At 47.6% G+C, this 20,101-nt stretch overlaps 1 protein-coding gene across 2 annotated transcripts; it reads left to right on the top strand.

Annotated features, from left to right (window-relative positions):
* Window positions 1–265: 265 nt before the first annotated feature.
* ATP1B4 (ATPase Na+/K+ transporting family member beta 4) lies at window positions 266–19,563 on the top strand. Of its 2 annotated transcripts, none has more exons than XM_035008057.1 (8): window positions 266–451; window positions 4,376–4,649; window positions 8,988–9,116; window positions 9,377–9,481; window positions 12,472–12,668; window positions 13,337–13,393; window positions 15,494–15,589; window positions 16,332–19,563. In XM_035008057.1, the coding sequence occupies exons 1-8, from the start codon at window positions 389–391 to the stop codon at window positions 16,491–16,493; spliced, it is 1,083 nt and encodes a 360-aa protein (XP_034863948.1). In that variant the 5' UTR covers window positions 266–388; the 3' UTR covers window positions 16,494–19,563. The 2 variants fall into 2 exon arrangements, with proteins under 2 accessions (XP_034863948.1, XP_034863957.1); XM_035008066.1 differs by having other exon boundaries at window positions 4,376–4,637.
* The last annotated feature ends 538 nt before the right edge of the window (window positions 19,564–20,101 follow it).

Below are 20,101 nucleotides of genomic sequence, written 5' to 3' on the forward strand. Positions count from 1 at the left end.
ACTGATACTCAGCTCTCAATTGAGAAGAACATGACTGAAGATTTCCATTGGGCCCATAGTACCTCGGGCGCTAGAGAAGGGCAGAGGGCGGGTAGAGACGTGAGGTGAGGGGGGTGGTGAGTCGCTCATCCTCGTGACCCAGAATATCTCCCCCCTCCCTGTGATGATGAGCTTGCTTTTCCATAAGGGCTTTCCTTTGATTCAGGGAATGGGCCAACCAATGAGAGAGGGGCATGTTAGATTATTTTGGGGAAGGGCTCATGCCAGGAGGGTTCACTTTTACTAGGCGCCAAGTGTCCCCAGCAACCAGTGTCTCCTGTACCAGCAGAAGCTCCAGAACTCTCACCCCCTGGCCTGCCTCTGCCCCGTCTGTGCCCACGGAACAGCCATGAGAAGGCAGCTCCGGTCCAGAAGGGCTCCGGCCTCTCCTTATGCTTATCGCTACAGACTTGTGAGTCCCGGGGAGCAGAATATTTTGCCCGCCCTTTTGAGGGGGGTGGGCTGGGGGTTGCGTAGATCTTGGCTTATGGCCGCTTCTCCTCAGCATGGGCAGGAACAGCGAGGTGTAAGGAAGCCTATAATTTCAAGATCCAGCGGTGACTCCTGGCACCCCACTGTGCCCTAAATTGCTGCATTAAAGGAGGAAGCCCCTCTTCCTGGGGAACAAAAGACAAGGGGAGGGGAAGATGCCAAAGAATAGGGGCCTTCTAAAATTGGGGGGGGGAGTCTAGAATTTAAACCAACAGAGCTTTTGGAGTCTGGGAGTAGAGGTTTTGGTCCGATAGCAGGAAATTTTAGCCAGGAGAGAGAGGAAGGGGAAGAGGAAGGGAAAGACACAGCCCACCCAGCTGTCTTCAGTCCCCCCGGGGCGGGAGCGCCGGAGGAACCCAGCTGCTCTTTTTCTAAAGCAGAAATTCCAAACTCTCGCGAAAAATCAGAGAATCGTAGATAGAAGCCGGGCGTAATCTTAGACATCATCTCTCCAGAACCCCTCATTATGTAAAGGAGGCTGCTGGGGCTCAGAGCACAGGAGTGACTTGCAAGTTAGTGAGAGAGCTAGTGAGAACGCCAAGTTTCCTCACTTCTAATCTTGGGCTCTTTCTATTAGACGTGCAGTAGGCAACTCCGTAGCCCTCTGATCCTCCCCCATCCGTTGCCAGCCTGCCTGCCACCCCACCCCACCCCGCCCAGCACACACACACACACACACACACACTCTCAGCACGCGCTTCTCTGCTGTCGCCATTTATCTTCATCCAGGGTGCATCACAGATTTCTTTGAACCCACGGTTTCTTTGCATGTTCCTTGCTAGAAATCGTTAATATATGCCACACGCAGTACTTTTTTTTGGAGGGGGGGAGTCTGAAATCTCCCCCAGAGAGGGCTGTGATCTGAGCCCCAGGAGGAAACAAAGCTTAATCCACTTTTCTTTGGAAATGGCCCCTTATATAACCAGGGAGTTAAGTAAAGACTGTCAACAGCCCGCAGAGGAAAACACGAATCCTTCCAAGTCCATGTCAACCTACAGAGGGCTTCCCTTCTGGGCCACACCGTGTAGAATCTTTCTTTGGGCATTTCAAGAGTCCCTCCCAGCTTTTGGCGCACTCACAGCCTGTAGGGCACCTAGAACTCTTCCTTCCTTGGCTTCTTTTCTCCGTAATGTTGCTAAAGGGTTGTGCATAGGTTCAGTTATTTGGCAAGTGCATCAGAGGAGCTTGCTCTTTATAGGAAATGCTTGATTTTAAAGGCATCGGGGGATCTTGCCCTTTAGAGGGAATACTTGATCAAATTTAAAAAGAAACTATTTAATGCAGTGGTTAATCATATGCTAATTTCTCTTTAAAATCAACCAACCATTCAAACGTTTACATGGTGTTACTCAATGCAGGGCACAAATTTATCCTTTGGGTCACACTGTTTGTTTATATGTTTATATATTTAGAGTGCTCAAAATGGAGCCACCCTCTGCCCTTCAGACTCTTCCCTTTTAGGGCAACATGATGGCCCCGGCACACACCCACTACTATATTCCAGCACATTCAAACACACTATCACAGGAGGGCACTGCCTCTCATCACCAAAGGATTCCCTACAGGATTCTGTTAAATAGTTAGTTGCACAAAAGTGCCTCCCTTGCACAATGTGAGGTTCTCCTGTCCCGGGAAGCAGAGGAGAGCAAAAAAGACATTTGAGATTCCTGAAACTCAGGCAGTGTGAGAGCCGTGGGGAAATTAGCTCGGAGAAGGTTAATTCTTCCCGGGAGGGTAAAGCTTTAAATGACAAGCCATCTTTAATGGGATTATCATGAAAGCTCATATCTACAAATAAGATCAGGCTGAGGCCCAGGCCAGCTGCCTCCTCTGTGGAGCAGAGGTGGAGGGCAGGCCCCCCCGGGCAAGAGGGAGAGAAAAGTTGTTCAGAAAACATAGAGGGGACTATAAATCCTTTCGCAGTGAACCATTCCACCTCAAATTCTCGGAGATTCCCAGGTGCGGTAGATTCTTGGGGGGCCATGAGGACTACACACCACAGTCCACAAGGCTGCTGGGGTTTAGGACGACAAGCTCTGTGAGAGCAATTTCCCCAGAGTCCAGGCTCAGGTTTTCAGCGGGGCAGTTACCACTGGCGCTCGTTCGGTCCCCACCGGCTCCCGAGCTGTGGGCCCCACACGGGGGCAGGGCCATCAAGGAGTTGGAAAATATCCACTCTGCCCCTTGGGTGCTCAGAATGTAGTTGGGGAGGTCAAATGCGTCCGTGTGTTCGCACACAAGGTAAAGAGATTTAAGAACATTTATTAGTCCATTCAACGCTGAGTGATGGGGGCTTTTCTGAGTCTTGTACCGTGAGTCCACGTCAGAGCCAGAAATCCTTGATTATGAGCACCTACGATCTCTTGGGAGCAGAACCCGACACACCTATGGTGGCTCCATCATTCTGTTAACAGCGTCTGGGCGCTTGCGCTCAGTGTGCGAGGGGAGACACGTCACTGTCCCGGGTAACAAGAGACACAGGTTCTGTCAACTCGATCACAAATTCGCTGTGTGGCTACAGCTATGTCCTGCTCCCTCTCTGGGCCTCCGAGGGACAAGGGAATCTTCAGGGTCCCAGTCAGTTCTAGTATGGTGTGTGATAGAAAGCTGTACATCGGAACAAACTCGAGAGCCATTCAGAAGTGCTTACGATCCAGAGCTAGACAGCGCTGGCCAGACTGAACACTGAGAGCAGAGCCTTGTCATTCTCTGTCCCTTTTACTGATTCTGAACAATCCAATTTTCTGAGCCCCCCCCCCCCCACCAATGGCAGCATTTTTAGCTGAGTGTCCTCTAAACGGCCTTTGAGGAATCAGGCAGGGAGGGGGCAGCATGGAGCCCCTGGCCTCTATCATTTGACACATCCAACCCCAACAGGTGCACAGGCCCCGCCACCCTTCAGATTTGGACAGCAGAGAGAAGGGAGGGTGGCCTCATTTTCTGCTGCTGCAGTGAGCCTTGGCAGACCCCCAAAGAGCAAAGATCCAACTCTCCTGCCTATGGCTGGGAGGCATTTGAAATACCGTTGGTGAAGTCTGGGTTTCTCTTTTTTTGTTTAATTTCCTTAGAACCACTCAGAGAAGATTATAGTTTCAGATCTCAATGACTGCAATCAGTCAATCAACAGATATGTGCTGAGCACTCACTACGTGCCCAGATTTTTGCCTAGGGTATGGGGTGGGGGTGGGGGATGGGGGGAGACTAAGGAAATATCAGTTGAGGTTCCAGACCTTCGGGAGTCTGTTCGACCGGCGGAGGTGCCAGCCCAGGCAACAGTCAGAGAAGCAGCAAACAGACCCCTGTGTTTTGTTTTTGCTAGGGAGGGAGTCTAAGTTTTGAGGAGGGGTCCAGCCCCTGGCCTCTCCTCCTGCTGTCTGTCCCAGGCTACTTTCAGATACAACGTGGATGGTCAGGTTGAGCACCTGCCAGCTACAGGACCGACGGTAAAGCTGGCTTGGACTTAGAATTTGCCATGGTGGACTCAAGTGTCTAAAATGAGTCTGTTCTCCGGTGTTGAGCTCAGCTCTGCCCTAACAGGCCAGACAAAGCGAGGCCAAGGCCCCAGGACGGAGGAGTGACATAAGCAGAGTCCTGGGGGGAAGAGCCCAAGGGCCTGCAGCTGAGAATAAAACTTACACCTCTGTGGAAAGAATATTGGGTCAAAATGGGTCAAAGAAAGGATATTTCCTCCAAAAGAGCAGAGAGAGAGAGAGAGAACATGTGCCTCTTGTAACGAGGGGGAAGCGTCTCTGAATATTGAGTCGTTTTCCATTCCTTTTGGCTGGTGGGATGTGCCCTGGGGAATTTTTTTCAAAAAGGGGACTGTGTTTTGTCACCATTCCAGGATGATCAGGATGAAGTGAACCAGAACTACTTAGCAGATGAAGAGGAAGAAGCTGAAGAAGAGGCTCGGGTGATGGTGGTACCCGATTTGGAGGAGGAGGAGGAAGAAGAGGAGGAGGAGGAAGAGGAGGAGATAGAAGAGAAGGAAAAGGAGGAGGAAAAGGGTCAAGGTCAGCCAGCAGGCAATGCTTGGTGGCAGAGATGGCAGATCGTGAGCGAATACCTGTGGGATCCGGAGAAAAGGATGTCTCTGGCCCGAACAGGTCAGAGTTGGAGTAAGTCCCAGTTGTCCCAATGCCCCAGTCGGGTGTCCTTTGCTTTTGGCTTGGTGTCCAGGACTCCTTTACCATACGTTGGATGGGCTTGTCTGCAAACTTCTCTTAGATTTCGTGTGAAGGGCTGGATGCCTAGGGAAATGCCTGGACTGTGGGCAGATCCCATCGGAAGAAACTCCAAGTATGTAAACACACTAGATTGTGGAGCTGAAAGCCGCTGGGCTCAACTTCATTTGCGATGCAGAGAGACAGTAAGAATGAGTTGAGAAAGCACAGATTTGTTGTTGTTGTTGTTGAAGTCCCGGCCCCATCACTTTCTATCTGTGTGACCTTGGGCTCATCCTTTACCCTCTCTGAGCCTCATTCTTCCTCACCTGCCAAATGAGGGAAACAACCCCTACCATGTTTCTCCCACAGGATCAGCCTGAGGCTCCCGTCAGATGCTCCAGCTGTAAACTTGAAAGCACAGCTGACCCTTGAACAACACAGGTTTGAACGGCACTGCCCCACACGGGGGCTGTGTTTTCCCCCATAAATACAGCGTAGTGCTGTAAATGTATTTTCTCTTCCACAAGATTGCCTTTTCTGTAGCTTACTTTATCGTAAGCAGACAGCATATCCTACATGTAATGTACCAAATACGTGTGAATTGACTCTTCCTGGCTTCTGGTCAACAGTGGGCTATTAGGAGTTACGTTTGGGGGAGTCAAGACGTAGACACAGATTTTCAGCTGCACGGGGGTTGGCACCCCTAAGCCCCGCGCTGTTCAAGGGTCAATTGTACTATGCAGTAGACTGTTGCTAGGATATGAGACCCCAGTCCCTGCTAACTTGACCGCGGATTTATAAAATCTCATCGTTTCACCCAGTAATGTCCGAAAAGGAAAGCCAGGAGGCCTGCCCTTGGCCCCGGCTTGTGGGTGCTTTAGGCTCCCACGGTGTACACAGAGAAATTCGGTTTAAAGGGGTCATTTCTGGCGATTACGGCCGAGCCCCCGTCGCGCTCAATCAGTGGCAGAATGGCATTCCTTAGCCACGGCCTTGACTTCACGACCTCTCCAGCACCCCTTTCCCAGGGTCCTACTCACCTCTTGAACTATTCATGCTGTGCCTTCTCCTCGGGAGATTGAGCCTGTGGTAAAATTCACACTTGCCACACTCTCTGCACAGCTCAGAAAAAGAGTAGCCGCTGGCTTGGCACTCAGTTAACCCAGGAGAAAAACAAAATAGATGACTCTGCGGATGAAATCAGAGTCCCCCAGGGCCCAGGGTCTAGGTTGCTGAAGTTGACGGTCATGCCTTCTAAAGGCCCCTTTGGCTGAGAATTCTCTCCCCACCTAGTTTATGTTTCTAATTCAGCTCCGTCAGGGTGAGACGGCCAGCCCTCCTTCCTGGAATTAGGAATAGCAGGTGTGGGGCTCTGAGCAACGCCCACCTCCCTTCACCCCTCCTCAGTTCCCAGCCCCACCCCTGCCAATCCCTCAAACTCTCAACTGGAACAAATGTACCATTCAAGGAACATTCCAACATTCTGGAAGCTGCAGACAAATGCCGGACACTCACTGGGGCTCCTAAGGGGGCACAGCTGTTTCTCCCTTGCCTAAAGAAGACTGGGAAAATAGGCCTTGTGAAATGCAAGTGTGATTCTGGGAGAGGGAGCTGTACTTTAACCCCTAAACAGCCAGCCATTGGAATTTCACCAGATGAGCTGATCCATGTGGCCCCTGGGGAGAATAATCCACAGGCCAAAAGAGAATGATGGGGGAGAAAGTTTCAAGTACCCAGGGAAGACATGGCAGTGGGGACACCGCATGGTAGGCCATATCCGGGCCTCTGGATGGCAGGTCTGAGGAGAGTCCAGGAACTCAGGCTTATGCTGTTGGGCTATGCCTGGGCAAGGGGCACATGGTGATGTTAATGCCTAGGCCACCAAGCATATGCTTTGCTGCCCTCTTTGCTGCCCTCTTGCTTGAAAACTAGGTGCCCACTTGAGCATTTACTAACCCTATCCCAGCCTGCACATCGACATGACCAACATTATTCACCCAGCCTATGATAATACTATTCCGGGTTTTTCCTTTGGTAGCTGGGCAACTTCTATTTTTAGGAACTATCTGTTATTTTATTGGATACTGACAAGAACCATATGAGGTAGTAATATTATTATCCCCATTTTACAGATGCAGAAACTGAGGCTTAGAGAGGGTAAGTAACTTATCTAAAGTCACACAGTTATTAAGCTGCAGCACTGGAATTCAAGCCCAGGTCAGATGAACACTGGGGCTCATCCTCTTGCTGGAACACCACATTGTCTTCATGAAGGGTAGTGATGAGCAAGGCCCTGATGGATAGGGTCTCAGGACCTGATGGGATGTTTTGGTGGGAGGAATGAAGAATCTAGATCATGGGGCCCAGGCTTAGGTAAGGCATTCAGAAGAGACTCCTGGATTACCTAGAGGAGTAGCCCAAGTAAAACCTGGACATCCAGGGCAGAAAAAGTTGGAGGGTGCAGTGGGTTCCGATGGGTACAGTGCTTGGTCTTCCTTGGTGGGGCTGGGGGGGTGGGAAGCTGTGTTAGCCCATCACAGACTTCAGGGCATAGCTCAGGGGTAAGGCTCAGGGGACTCACCACTAGTGCCATTCTCCCCTCTACGCTTCCTAGCCATACATCCTACGCAAGGCAGAAGACATCTCCAAGGCAATGTACCTGTATCCCATTGCTTTCCTTTCATCCATGAGACTGAGTCTTCTAGTCCCCCAGGATGGCTCCAGTCATTGACCCCTTCCCAGGACTGGGGACCGGGGTTGAGGAAGGGGGTCGGAGGCACAGGGCACATCCCATCAGGGCAGCCAGTGGGCAGGAGCCAAGTACCACAGGCGCACGGGCGCTGCTGTTTCTTCTCCAGGGATTCCAGCGGAATCGATGTGTTCCTGCCCCAGTTCTGCCTCAGTTCACCTTATGAAACATCAAGGTTCCATTTCCAGTTGGATGCCTGAGGATCTTTTTTCTCTCTTCCTCCGCTCCTCCCTCCCCCCCCTTCTGGTTAATTTTATTTGGTTCATGGTTCAATTTAAAAATTAATATTTGGATTCAGTTTTGGGTACAGCAGAGTTATGTGGTTTGCTCCGGTTTCTGGTTCGTGATTCAGTTCAAATCTGTCTGTTCCGACATCATGTCATTGCTGTGAGCGAAGCCAGATATTGTTGCCGGAGAGGGCCCCAAGGAAGACTTGAAAAGAGCTTCTCAGCAGCCATCTCGAGCTCATTCACCTCACTCGGTGCTGCCTCATCCTGGGGCAAACCTAATCCCAAAACAGCCTGCGGAGGAGGCATTCAGACAACCGTGCTTCTTTGGGTCCTACAGCAATAAGCACATGAATAATAACAATGGTGAGGACCTGCCGTGTAAAGAGCACTTGGTATCTGCCAGGCTCTGTGCTATGCTATTTATATGCATCGTCCCACACCAAGAAGGAAGTCCTATTATAGTCCTCATTGTACAGATGAGGAAATTGAGGCCCAGAGAGGCGAGCAGTATGTCCAAGATGAAACAGCGAGGAAATGGTAAGGTCAGGAAAGGACGCGAGGAGAAGCGGAATTTCAGATATTGTTAGGGATGTAGATCAGTATATGACGTGAAGTGCTAAGCTTGTTCCCATTTTACCTGTGAGGACTTGGGGGCACAGAGAGGTTCTGGAACTTGCCCAAGCTCACAGGTAGAGCAAGTGTCGATAATTAAGTACAGTTTCTTCCTCCTTCCTTCCCCGTCGCGTGTTCTTTTGGAAAAGCAGAGCCACTTAAACTTTTGCTAAAGATGAATAAGATTTGAAATAAGTAGGGTGAGGCCTCACTTTGCCTTGATTAGAGTAGAGGCAAGTCCAGCGGAAATTAATCAAAAGTTTGAATTATAGGCTATGTGAAAAGAAATGCTGTTTTCATCTCTTGCAAATACATATAATCACTGGAGCCAAGCCGCTAGGACTTTTCAGGGCACCTGCTTTAATGAGGGCTCCCAAGCAATTTGCCCTCTGCAGTACTCTCAACTCCACTCCCCTGTAATCTTGCTCATGGCCATCATCTGCTCAACAAGCCCTTCCATCGGAGATGCTGTAAAGGTACACTGCAATCAGACCTCCGGCACAGTTCTCACGAATTCCAAATTGGTGAAATCTGAATAAGCAAGGACATACTGAATCTGGGGAATATGGATAAATAAATAAATAAATAAATAAAAGCCATCTCCCATGTTGGGGTTGGTTCTAGCTCATGAGTTCAAGCGAGGAGGCAGGAGGGCTAGTTGGCAAGCATTGACCACTCTCATCTCTGATCCTTCTGCAGGCCTGATCTTAGTCATTTACTTCTTCTTCTATGCCTCCCTGGCCGCTGTCATCACCCTCTGCATGTACACGCTATTTCTGACCATCAGTCCCTACATGCCGACCTTCACTGAGAGGGTGAAGCCTCCTGGTGAGTGCCCAGATGCCCTGTGCTGTCAGCAGTCGCTGGACAGAAATCTGCTTGGACAGCATGTTCAGCCTCAATTAACTTTGGCTCTTCCTGGTAATGACTTAGGGATTCAATTATTAAGAGTAAAAGTAAAATGGCACTTGGCAAATTATGGTCCTTTTTGTTTTGATTGCCTGGGGGGTAATGGTTTCATGGGAATCAATACAAAAAAATTATCCCAAGAACGGGTTAATATATCCAAGACCTGTTTTCGTTGCCAGGAGTTATGATTAGACCCTTCGCCCATAGCCTTAACTTCAACTTCAACGTTTCTGAACCTGACACTTGGCAGCATTATGTCATTAGCCTAAATGGCTTTCTCCAGGGTAAGTAAGTGCCTTTGAATGGGGGAAATCTCTGTGGAAAGGTGATGGGTTGGGGGTGGGGGATTCGAAATTCACAATTCACCAGAAATCCCACCCTTACTAACCCCAGCCCATCCTGGTCTTTCCTTACCTTGCAACCCCCTCAGCACCTGTATATACAATCAGGACTGTTCTAGTTTGTGATTGTATGTTGTCTTGAAAGCATATAAGCCAAGGCTCCAGCAAGATGCTAAGTTCACTGGGGGCAGAGAATTTGTTTTCTTAAACATCCAGATGGCTCAATAATGACCATTTATAAAAGATCATTCCAGGGGGTGGGTAGTGGTGAGAAAAGAAGAGTGTTCTCCAGAATGGGAAGATTCCTGCCTCCTATACTTTCTCAAGGTAAGAGAATTCCTTTCTTGGAGATGGGCCATCTTGAAGGAAGAGAGCAAGGGTCTTGATTTAATAGCATCCTGGCAGGGAGTTAGAGAAAGAATCTCTGGGTGACAGTCACTCTAACATTTTGATAGGAAATGTTTGCAAGATGCCTATCTCTATAGTGTCATCAGATACACTTTCAGGGACCGAGTGGCTTTTTGAGAAGCCCTTCCATGGACTGAAAGCTGAGGTAGCAGTTTGGTTAAGGTCCGACACAGAGCACGCAGGCTCTAAGCCCCAGTGGGCTGCATAAATTAGTTGTGGAAAAAAGCCAGTTTCATTGCTTTGGTTGTCCCTGCCTGGCTGAAATGGAGGGATAGGGAGCAGTAGAATGTGCACTGAAAGAGAAAAACAATCTCTTATGTGATGGGAAGGGTTATGTAAATGCATAAATTTTGTCATTTAACTTTAACCCTGCATAGAAGCTACCGTCAGGGTGCCTGGGTGGCTCAGTCGTCGGTTAAGTGTCCAACTCCTGATCTCAGCTCAGGTTTCGATCTTAGGGTTGTGAGTTCAAGCCCCGCATTGGGGCTACATAAAGAATCTACCATCTCCATTCTACAAATGGGCAACTGAGGCTCAGAAAGGGGAACGTGATAAAAGTCTCCCAGCAGCCGAACCAGTGTTTAAAACCACATCCATGGTTGTGACACCTTCGCTACTGGAGTGTGGTCCAGGACCCGCAGCATCAGCATCCCCTGGGAGTTTGTTAGAAGGGCAGGCTCTCAGGCCCCACCCCAGACCTGTTGAATCAGGATCGGCACTTGAACAAAATCCACAGGTGATCTCTATAAACTTTAAGGCTTGAGAAATACTGCTTTTTGTAATTCTTTGTTGCTGCCATATGACCGGGACTTAGAAACTCAGCTTTGTAACAGTCATGCTCAGTGTCATTTTGGGGAAGTCTGAGTTTCAGATTCCTCATCTGTAAAATGAGGGGGACTGGGTCCCTTCTGAATCCATGTAGTTTTTTGAGCTCAAAAACAAAAACAAAAACGTTTTGGGCATCAGAGCCAGCACAGTCTCGTCTTTTCTTTCAAACTGTCTGTGAGCTATTCCAAGTGTGTTGTCAGAATCTCTGCTGAGGAAATCCCTCCAAGAAGCTAGTAGATAGAGAAATACCAATTCTGACCTGACGACAGAGATGGAGAACATTAGGGAAAGTATTGGGTTTTTAGTTCCTAAGGGTAGATAACATGCCCTATTTAAAAGGAACACATCTCTGAAATAGACATCCCAGAGTATCAATTTCATTCCCATGAGGACTGGGATTTTGCAATAAGGGTCATGCCCATGTCACATTATTTTTAATGGAACTACCTCAAGAGAAACAATGAGCACGTGATTAGAGCTTCTATTTAGAAACTTATTATTTGAACATAGTTCTTGTTCTAAAAAAAAAAAGATTAAAACGAAAACTTGAGTCCAATGTAGCTTTGTCAAAGGAAAAATAAAGGCTTAACCGTAATTGGAATAGATTTAAAATTCCCAGTTGCTCCTTAATAATATTAAACCCAAGTCACAACCTGTCTAGATGACAACCCAGCAGTACATCTGGAGTTTTACCCCCGGTAGATCATAGGTGCACAGACTCCTCTGAAAAACTAAGCTACTGGGAACATGAGTGCATGGGGGCTGGACCTAACAGGACTAACTGGACTCCGTCATTTAAAACCAAATTGGAAATAATGCAGTCATTTCCAAAGCCCAGTTCAGTGGCATCTGGTAGTCCAAAGAGTGAGCTCACAGACAGCCCCTTTTCAGCTCTCTCTCCGTGATATGTATACCTTGGACACATGCTCCTTTCCATCCGATGTAAATGGACATGAACCCTGAGTGCCTAGGTTCTCAGTAGACAAGATCTCACCCTCTCACGTTCTCGGGGGAGACCCTACAGCTTGTCGTTGGTTTCTGTCTTTCAACCTAAGCTTCTCTTTTGTGGTGCTAACTTCGGTCTATAAAGGATGAGAAGCTGGTTTATCTCCTCTTCCTCCCTCTTTCTCCTCTTCCTCCCTCCTGTCCCACAACACACACTTCTCATTTTCTTGTGTCTGGTGTCTCTCATGGACCTCCAAGGGAGATGTTTCCTAGACTGAACTTAAAAAGATTTAGCCCAAGAGGTTTGCTTCCTTATATAAGCCAGGCGGTGACATGATTCAGTCCCTCTTCCAGAATCTACTATGTGCCTCTTCCTCTTCCAGAAGTAGAAGGGGCAGCCCTCCCCAGTTTACAGTTTGCCATCGCTGAAAAAAAATAATGGAAAATGGACGTTATACGGTGACCAACACATGACCCAGAGATAGCTATTCCAAAGTTTGGAGGGAAGGAGAAACAATCGAAGTGGGCCCAGGGGATGAGCCTGAAAGGCTTCCGGGAGAGAGGCTGATGGGGGGCCTTGGCCACCGACGCCAGGTCACAGAGCCTAGGCCAGGCTGAGTGGGCTCTCAGAGGAGCACCAGAATGCTGCAGAAAGGAAACTAGGGAGGAGGACTACTGAAAACGTGGCCCTCCCCTGCAGCACCTGTCTAACAGGCCCACCTCCCCCCTGCTGCCCCCCCCCCACACTTTAGGTTACAATGACAGTCTTCAAGAGGAGATGAATGTAGATTGTCCCCCGGGGCAGTACTTCATCCAAGATGGCGATGAGGATGAAGACAAGAAGGCCTGCCAATTTAAGCGCTCCTTCCTGAAGAACTGCTCGGGCTTGGAGGACCCTACTTTTGGCTACTCTACTGGACAGCCGTGCATCCTTCTAAAGATGAACCGGGTATACTGGCCCTTGATACTCCGGTGATACTAAGTGGAGGAGCTGGGTGGGAAGGCTCTGGCCCCTCCGTTTCTCTTGGGCTCTGTCTTCACACCCTGCAAGTCTGGCCACTCTTACTGACAGCATCAGTAATTCCAACAACCGGACAAACCTGTCAAGCAATAATCCCTTTTTCTCCCTGAATACTTCCTATTTCCACCCTCCTCTCCCGCCCCTAACCTGCCCTCTGATGCCCTCTGTCAGCAACGAGGTCCTGAGCTGTTTGGAACAGGGGACTGACATGATGGGAGGGGCAAGTCTTCTATCACAAGAGACACATTTTCCTCCTCTCCTGCCATGCCTTAGGTGTGGTAGAGCCCTACCAGGCACATCCCTCTTAAAACCAGAAAGTTCTTTACAGCTTCGGGGTTCTCTTGCTGCCGTTACCATTGTACAAACATCAGGCACAAATACAACAAGGAGTAAGCTGAGCTGCACAGCTCTGGAGATATTTTTGCATTTTTTGCTTTTTGTAACATTCCTGAGAGGGCGAAATAGGTTAAGTTTATGCCTACGGAAGGGGTGGCTTAAGGGGGGGTTTAGAAAAGCCCCATTTTTACTGTCCAATCCGTTTTGTGTTTTGATGTTCAACAACAACAACAACAACAATGCTGGTTTTCTTTTGATAGATTGTAGGCTTTCGTCCTGAGCTTGGGGATCCTGTGAAGGTGTCCTGCAAAGTTCAGGTAAAGTGCCTTTTTGAGTAAGTATTGCTAGCCCATCTGTTTTATGTAAAAAGATGGTTCATCCCTTCCAAGGGTTTCACCATGGATGCCGGGCTATGGGTTAGGGAAAGGTTAGTATGTCATAACTACGCCTCCCTCTAGTACCTTCTGGCCTCCCTCTTGCCAGAAAGCATTCAATTCACGTCTGTGTGTGTCGTGCGACTGTGTGTGTCCTCGCTGGTTTATACCTGTGAACGCCAAAGAATGAACCTGCTAAGGGCCACAGCAGGGACCGACAACGGGCCATGGCATTAACTGGGATTCTGTTTATACTTTTGCTTTTAGCTCTAATTACTTGTTTCTTTGAACTAAACAACCAGCTTTCATTAGAGTCATTAGTCCCTGCTTTTAAACCAGAATTTCCCTTTTTGCACCAATGACCAGTGGCACTCCGTGTTACAATAACAAAGGACTACCAGGGAAGTATAAACAGAACTCCATTAATATGCTAATTAACTGTCCTTCGAGGGACCATTAACTTCTATCTCATCTGCGCCAATTAGCTCCTTTGTAGGAAGAAGCCCTAGATCTTGGGTTTGCTTCTCAAACCGGAAGCAGTAGCTCCCTCCGGTTTCCTAACATGCACTGCACCCCCAGCCCTGGACGGCTGCCTCGCTACTGTCCTCAGACCTCCAGCCTTGAGGGTGGTGGGTCAGAAAGCAGAAAGAGGCAGCATTTATTGATCCCTTAGGCTACGCCAGGTACTTTGCTAGGTGTTAGGGGTGCTGAGATAGCTATGACTCGGTCTCTGAAATCGGGGCAACCACGTATTACAGCTGCTGTGAAAGGTGCAGCGGGGACACGGAAGATGAGGGTTGAAAGGTCAGGCCGTGGTTTGCCCCGTGAACAAGGTAGGAAGGACATCCATTCTGTCCACCCGGACATGAGTGTGCGTAAATATACACACACTCCAGACGTGAAGACAAACTAGTGGCACTGATTCCACAGGCTATTCACAGACGTGAACTGCGTTGCTTTCTAGAAGAAAATGTAAGTAAATCATAAAGACCGACTCAGTCTTAAACTAGCATACTAATTGGCTTGAGCCCTGCTTATAGTTCCCTAGTGGAAGCCATTCGTTTTTCTGTTTACACAGAACCTTGCTAAGAACCGTCCTTTAAAAAGAAAACAAGAAATAGTCAGAGTCGTCATACATTCCATAATAATCAGTTGGTCAAAATCCACACCCACTTGTGGAAATCAAGCAGGACAAGGTCATCACTAGAATAAGAGTATACTCTGAACGATTACACTATATTGACAGAAGCAATCCCATGACCCCAGTGAGTGATCCGCTAGTAGTGAGCACTGTCTGTCCCTTGTTAGCCCCCAGACCTCTGCTATATAGGGCAAGCCAATGCATAGGCAGAATGGTCAGTCCCCTACCTGACATGATATGATGAGGGTACACTTATTTATTTCATCTTTGCAGTGCTGGTTCCCTCTTGCTTATCCTCCTGAGTTCACCTCCTGCAATTAAGCACTACGGAGAAGGTGGTCAGACACATGAGTTTCGGTGGGCCGGACTATAGGCTGTGTCCCTAGGCAGCAGACCCCTGTGCACTTGGTCTACCTTCCAACAGAACTGAGCCCACGGTGTGCAAGTTGTCGTGGCGTGGGATTTACTCAATATGTTCTAACATCTACCTGCCTCAACATCCAAGACTGGGTGCCAGGCCCAGGATGATTTTTTTTTTTTTTTTTTGGAGAGGGGCTGGCATGGTAGGCCCTCTTGCTAGAGCAGCACCAGCTACTGCCAGCCTTCTGGAGCCCTTCTGTCTGGGTCCCCTAGGAGCCAGTACAGAACTATATCGAGCACATTCAGCCTCCTCAGTCCAGGCCTCCCATTCAATATTCTTTCAACTGAAAACCGAGGCACAGTCTCTCCCTGGAAATGCTCTGGGGATAGGTAAGCTATGCCCCATTCTGCTTTCATGGGTCTTCCTGGGACAGTTGGTTATGGGTCACATTGTGATTTCACCTGGGGCACAGGCCCCTTGAGCTCAGGCTTCAACCCACCAGGGGACCCGGCATCCCACATACACCTGCTTTTACTTCCAGAGAGGCGATGAAAATGACATCCGATCCATCAATTACTACCCAGAGTCGGCTTCTTTTGACCTTCGCTACTACCCTTACTATGGCAAACTGACTCACGTAAGCCTGTATCCTTTTCAGTCTTTGCTGTCAGAAAGGGCTCAGAGACAGAGGCAGGCCTGTTCGGAATTTCTGAGAATTAGGGAGCAGCATGTAGTAACAGTGGGGTGAACAGTGGCTGGCCAAGACCAGGAGCTCCCTCTACCAATTCCTAGTACAACCACTCCTCTCCGTATCTGAAGGTATTTCAGCTCTGGTCTGGTCTAACTCCTTCAGATTACAGATGGAGAAATTCGAGTTCAGAGAGAGAAAGCGACTTGCCCAACACATATAGCTAATTAGTGGCAGAGCCAGGAGCAGACAGATCACTGTCATTGCACTCCACGATACCCAAATAATCACACCTGCCTGCTTCTCCCAGGTGAAGCCTTGGGGCGGCGGTGGTGGGTCATAGGGCGAGGCTTCACCTTTCCCAGAGACATTGGAAAGATACTAGTTCTGGTTTCATTCGTGGTCTGATAGCCAGAATATCCTATCACACAGAGTTAGAACTGGTTTTCCCCAGAGGAGGGTCAGACATCTGACAGTGACTTATGCAAGAAGAGTGCCATTTCCCCACCATCCCAGGGCAGAGAGCATGTCAGTTGCTTTAGCCATTCGTGACTTGGCATCATGGGATTTGCTCAGTTCCCTGTGTGAGGGTTATCCCATCCTGCACTGAATATCTGCTCCCTTGCATCCTGTTACCCACCGCCACGCCCTCCGCTCCTCGCACTTAGGATTCATGTTCTTCCGCCTACAGGTTAACTACACCTCCCCGCTGGTGGCAATGCACTTTACAGATGTGGTGAAGAACCAAGCGGTGCCCGTCCAGTGCCAGCTGAAGGGCAAGGGCATCATAAATGATGTCATCAATGATCGTTTTGTGGGTAGGGTGATCTTTACTCTGAACATAGAAACCTAAGAACTTTGCGGGGCGCTCCCACTAGTTCTGTTTCTGTTTTATTTCATGTACCCCCTGGTAGTACCTGAATTCCTTTTCTTCGCTCAGGACACAGCCAGATGGACACCTAAGACAGCAGATCATCTTTCCTTGCCTTTGACATATGTATAAAATGACATTGTGGGATTGATTTTTTAAAGGTAGTCTCTCCTGATGACAAATAGATGATGTTAATTTCCTTTCCCCCTACTTAAAACTAAAACCCATTCTTGCTGCTAGAAGTCTCACCACAGTGTAAACATAGTATCTGATAAAATTCACAAGAGTCATGAAGGAGAATATCTATGATGATTTTAAATTCATCGTGTTTTGTAAAATTGTGTTGTTTTTAGAGGTGAGATTCCTCCCAACCAGGCTGATAACCTTTAAAAAAAAAAAATTTTTTTTTTTTCTTAACCTGCCTGACAAGTTCCTTCCCTGGGAATCACCAATCAGACCGACTCAGAATACACCTAGGGCTACCATACCTAGAGAACTCTATATCCAAGGGTGCTTGAGGAACTGGCTGCCTCAAAAGGGCAACTAAATAATACTGATTTGACGACTAGGTTATCTTCAGCTGGGACAGAAAGCAGTGCTAACTGGATATCGTTCTGGAATAGAAATGAACACCTTTCCTATGACTTTTTTGGGGAGGTGGGGTCCATAGCAACTGGGGAGAATACTTACCATGTGGATGTGATTGGCATTTGATTCCTTGCTCTGTGGTGTGATCATCCAAAGGCAAACATTCCTACACACGGGTTTGTCTCAGCTTCAGGCAAAGGAGAAAACAAGGAAGATCTCCACCAGCTAATTATTCTTGGGCTATATGCTTGACAGTAGTATAATGTTCTTCGAGACCATCTGGGATGGGCATGTTGAGCCCCAGCTACAGCTCTAGGGATTGAAATCACGGTCTGCCAACTGATACACAGTAAGACAGAAAGCTCCCGCCGGGCCACCCAAAATCCAAGGCCCATTGCCAGTGTTTCATTTGCCTAGAAAACGTGGGGCAGATGTTTATCCAGGTTGTGGATCAGCCAGGCTGCTTTGTCTTATCTTTTGGCCATGCGACCATTCCACTGCTTCTTAACACCTCCACCAGGGGGAGGGCTGGGACAAGGAGAAAAAGTGAGCATTAGAGAATTGCATAGTGTCTCGGGGTCCAAAGTTAAGCTTCAGTGCCACCTAGAAGCACCCAGAGTCTGAATCTCCTCTATAATGTTTATCTTCTCCCGAAACAGGGAACTGGCAGTCTGGTAGTGAAGACAAACAAGCAAAGAAGTAACTATGAACTAGCATGACGACTTATACAACTAGTATGTGGAAATGGGAACATGAGGAAAAGTAACTGTCTTGAACTGAGAAAGTAGCAGAGGAAATTTCACATGCAAAGTCACAATCACGAAAGAGCCCAGTGTGTTTGGGTAACTGGGAGCAGTTCGTGTAACTGGAGTGTAAGGGGCTCAGAGGAATGGCCGGGAGTGGCAGGGGATTGGGCTAGAGAGGTATAGAGGTACCGAAAGAGGACTTTGAGTTTAATCCAGGAGATGAAAAGGAGTCATTAAAGTATTTTAAGCAGGGAAGCTCTGTGATCATATTTGCACTTTAGAAAGAGCACTTTGGCAGCTACAGTGTGAAGGGTGGGTTGGAGAGGGCAAGACTGGGCAATGAGGGAGAAGGAGGAGTCGAGAATGGCTCCAAAGTTTTGAACTTGGCTAGAACCAGCGTGATGGTGATATTGTTGATGGAGGCTGGGAATCCAAGAGAGAAGCAAGATTGGAGAGCAAGATGTGATCAATCTCAAGCTTGTGATTCCTACTGGTCAGACACCGATGTCGAGAGGTCAACACAAGTGGGGTTGGGGAGAAGGAACTCTGAGAACAAAAGCAACATTTGCTTAAGTGAACCTTCTTAAGAAATTCTAAGCTATTTAATCTGGGGAACTCGAGCCAGTTACGTAAACACACCACACCAGTCTAGTCTCTCGGAGTGTTTTTCTCTTTTGCTCGGGGCCCAAAGCACTGCAGGCTGCTCTTTGGAATCTCCTTCCGGCTTTCCAACTCTTGTCAACAGAGTAGAGGGAAGCCGACCTCTGCTAACAAGTGATAGAAGATATTCGACAGCAGATCTGTGGAAAATACAAAAAAAACCCAATGAAACTGTCTCCTCCCAACCCCTGTCCTCACCAAATTCCGTTTCCAAAACTAATCAAGAACGAAATACCTGAAGACGGTAACTTTAAAACCATTTCAAGATTACCTCAAATAATCAAACTCTCAAAATTCAGTAGTAAAAGATAATAGAACATTAGATCTGGAAAGGATACTAGAGTGTTTAGAGCAAACAACCTGCATTGCATCTGACTCCAGGTCCAGTGCTCTTTCTACTCTGAGCTGCTGCTTACCAGGAAGAACCATCTTTTTAAAAATCAATGGATGATACCCCAAACATTTTGAAACATATGTCAAATTTGAGTTAGAATAGTTAACATTTCACAGGAATTCAACTACTGGTGCTATATTTTATACATAATACATTATCCTGTTAAATACGTTGACTATTACACAGACAAGGAATTATGACTCTTTTGTCATACAGTATTTCTCATTCAGTGGAATCCATTGTATCCACAGTTTCCAAGCAGTATTGAATAGTACTAGGATGGTTTGGGTTGTCAGATGGGACATGAAAAAACAGCTTTATCACACCGAACTGGATATTATATACTCACTAAAATGGAATTCTAGCAGTTCAATAAACTTCCGGTGGATTAATCTAAATCTTCCCCCATACTGTTTCATACCGGGATTTGATTTGTATACCATCTGTTGCAATGCACTTGGTTTTACTTGATTGTCAATGAGAATGACTACTTCCAAATGCCTTCGTGGTCTTGTCCATGCTAGATTTATGATTTCTCACCCCTCTGAAATCACTATCCTAAAGTTAACTTTTCTTAGGCATCTATCTGCTGGGACTCTTCATGTAGAAAACATTATTATTGTATTGAATTGTTGACAACAATAAATTGAAATAAAAAAAGGAATGTATGGTTTCCTCTTTCTAGATGGTACCACTGATTTTCCCACAGGAATACTGGGTAGCCATGTGGGTGGAAAACTTGACAAGTGACAGCCTATTAGTTTAAAACTTTTTTCTTCTTCTTCCCCCCCCCTTTTTTTTTTTTTTTGACTCTTGGGGTTCAACCACAGGAGGATGAAACTAAAAGTTGTTTCATTTCTGAGTATTTTTCCTTTTTAGTCTCTATGCTCTGGTTTCTCAGAAGAGCAAACTTCCTTTCTTCATCGAGTACTGGTATAAATTGTTCCATTTGTTTGTGTAGGAAAGGAACACCAAGAGAAACTTTGAGGTGGGGAGAAGAAACCAAAATCCAAAGAGAAGCTGCAATTGCTTGATGAAAGCCTGGCTAAGTGACTTTAGGGCACATCTGGCCACAAATGGTCTCCCAGAGCAAATCCCTAATGGTAACTGCAATTAAAGACAGAAATATTTCCACTCCCTTGTTTGACTCAGAGGCTAAGCTGCTGTAGGAAAACCTTCTTTCTTTGGAAGCTGCCCTGGCC

Source organism: Mirounga leonina, unplaced genomic scaffold, assembly GCF_011800145.1.
Source record: "Mirounga leonina isolate KUSES-001 unplaced genomic scaffold, KU_Mleo_1.0 Mir_101664, whole genome shotgun sequence".
Taxonomy (NCBI): Eukaryota; Metazoa; Chordata; class Mammalia; order Carnivora; family Phocidae; genus Mirounga; species Mirounga leonina.

What these genes read in the sequence shown, in the direction of transcription:
- ATP1B4 (XM_035008057.1), top strand. Translation starts at nt 389, where the DNA reads ATGAGAAGGCAGCTCCGGTCCAGAAGGGCTCCGGCCTCTCCTTATGCT. An exon ending in TGAGAGGGTGAAGCCTCCTG is followed by an intron (nt 9,117 to 9,376) that starts GTGAGTGCCCAG and finishes TTTCGTTGCCAG; the next exon opens with GAGTTATGATTAGACCCTTC. An exon ending in CCTAAATGGCTTTCTCCAGG is followed by an intron (nt 9,482 to 12,471) that starts GTAAGTAAGTGC and finishes CCCACACTTTAG; the next exon opens with GTTACAATGACAGTCTTCAA.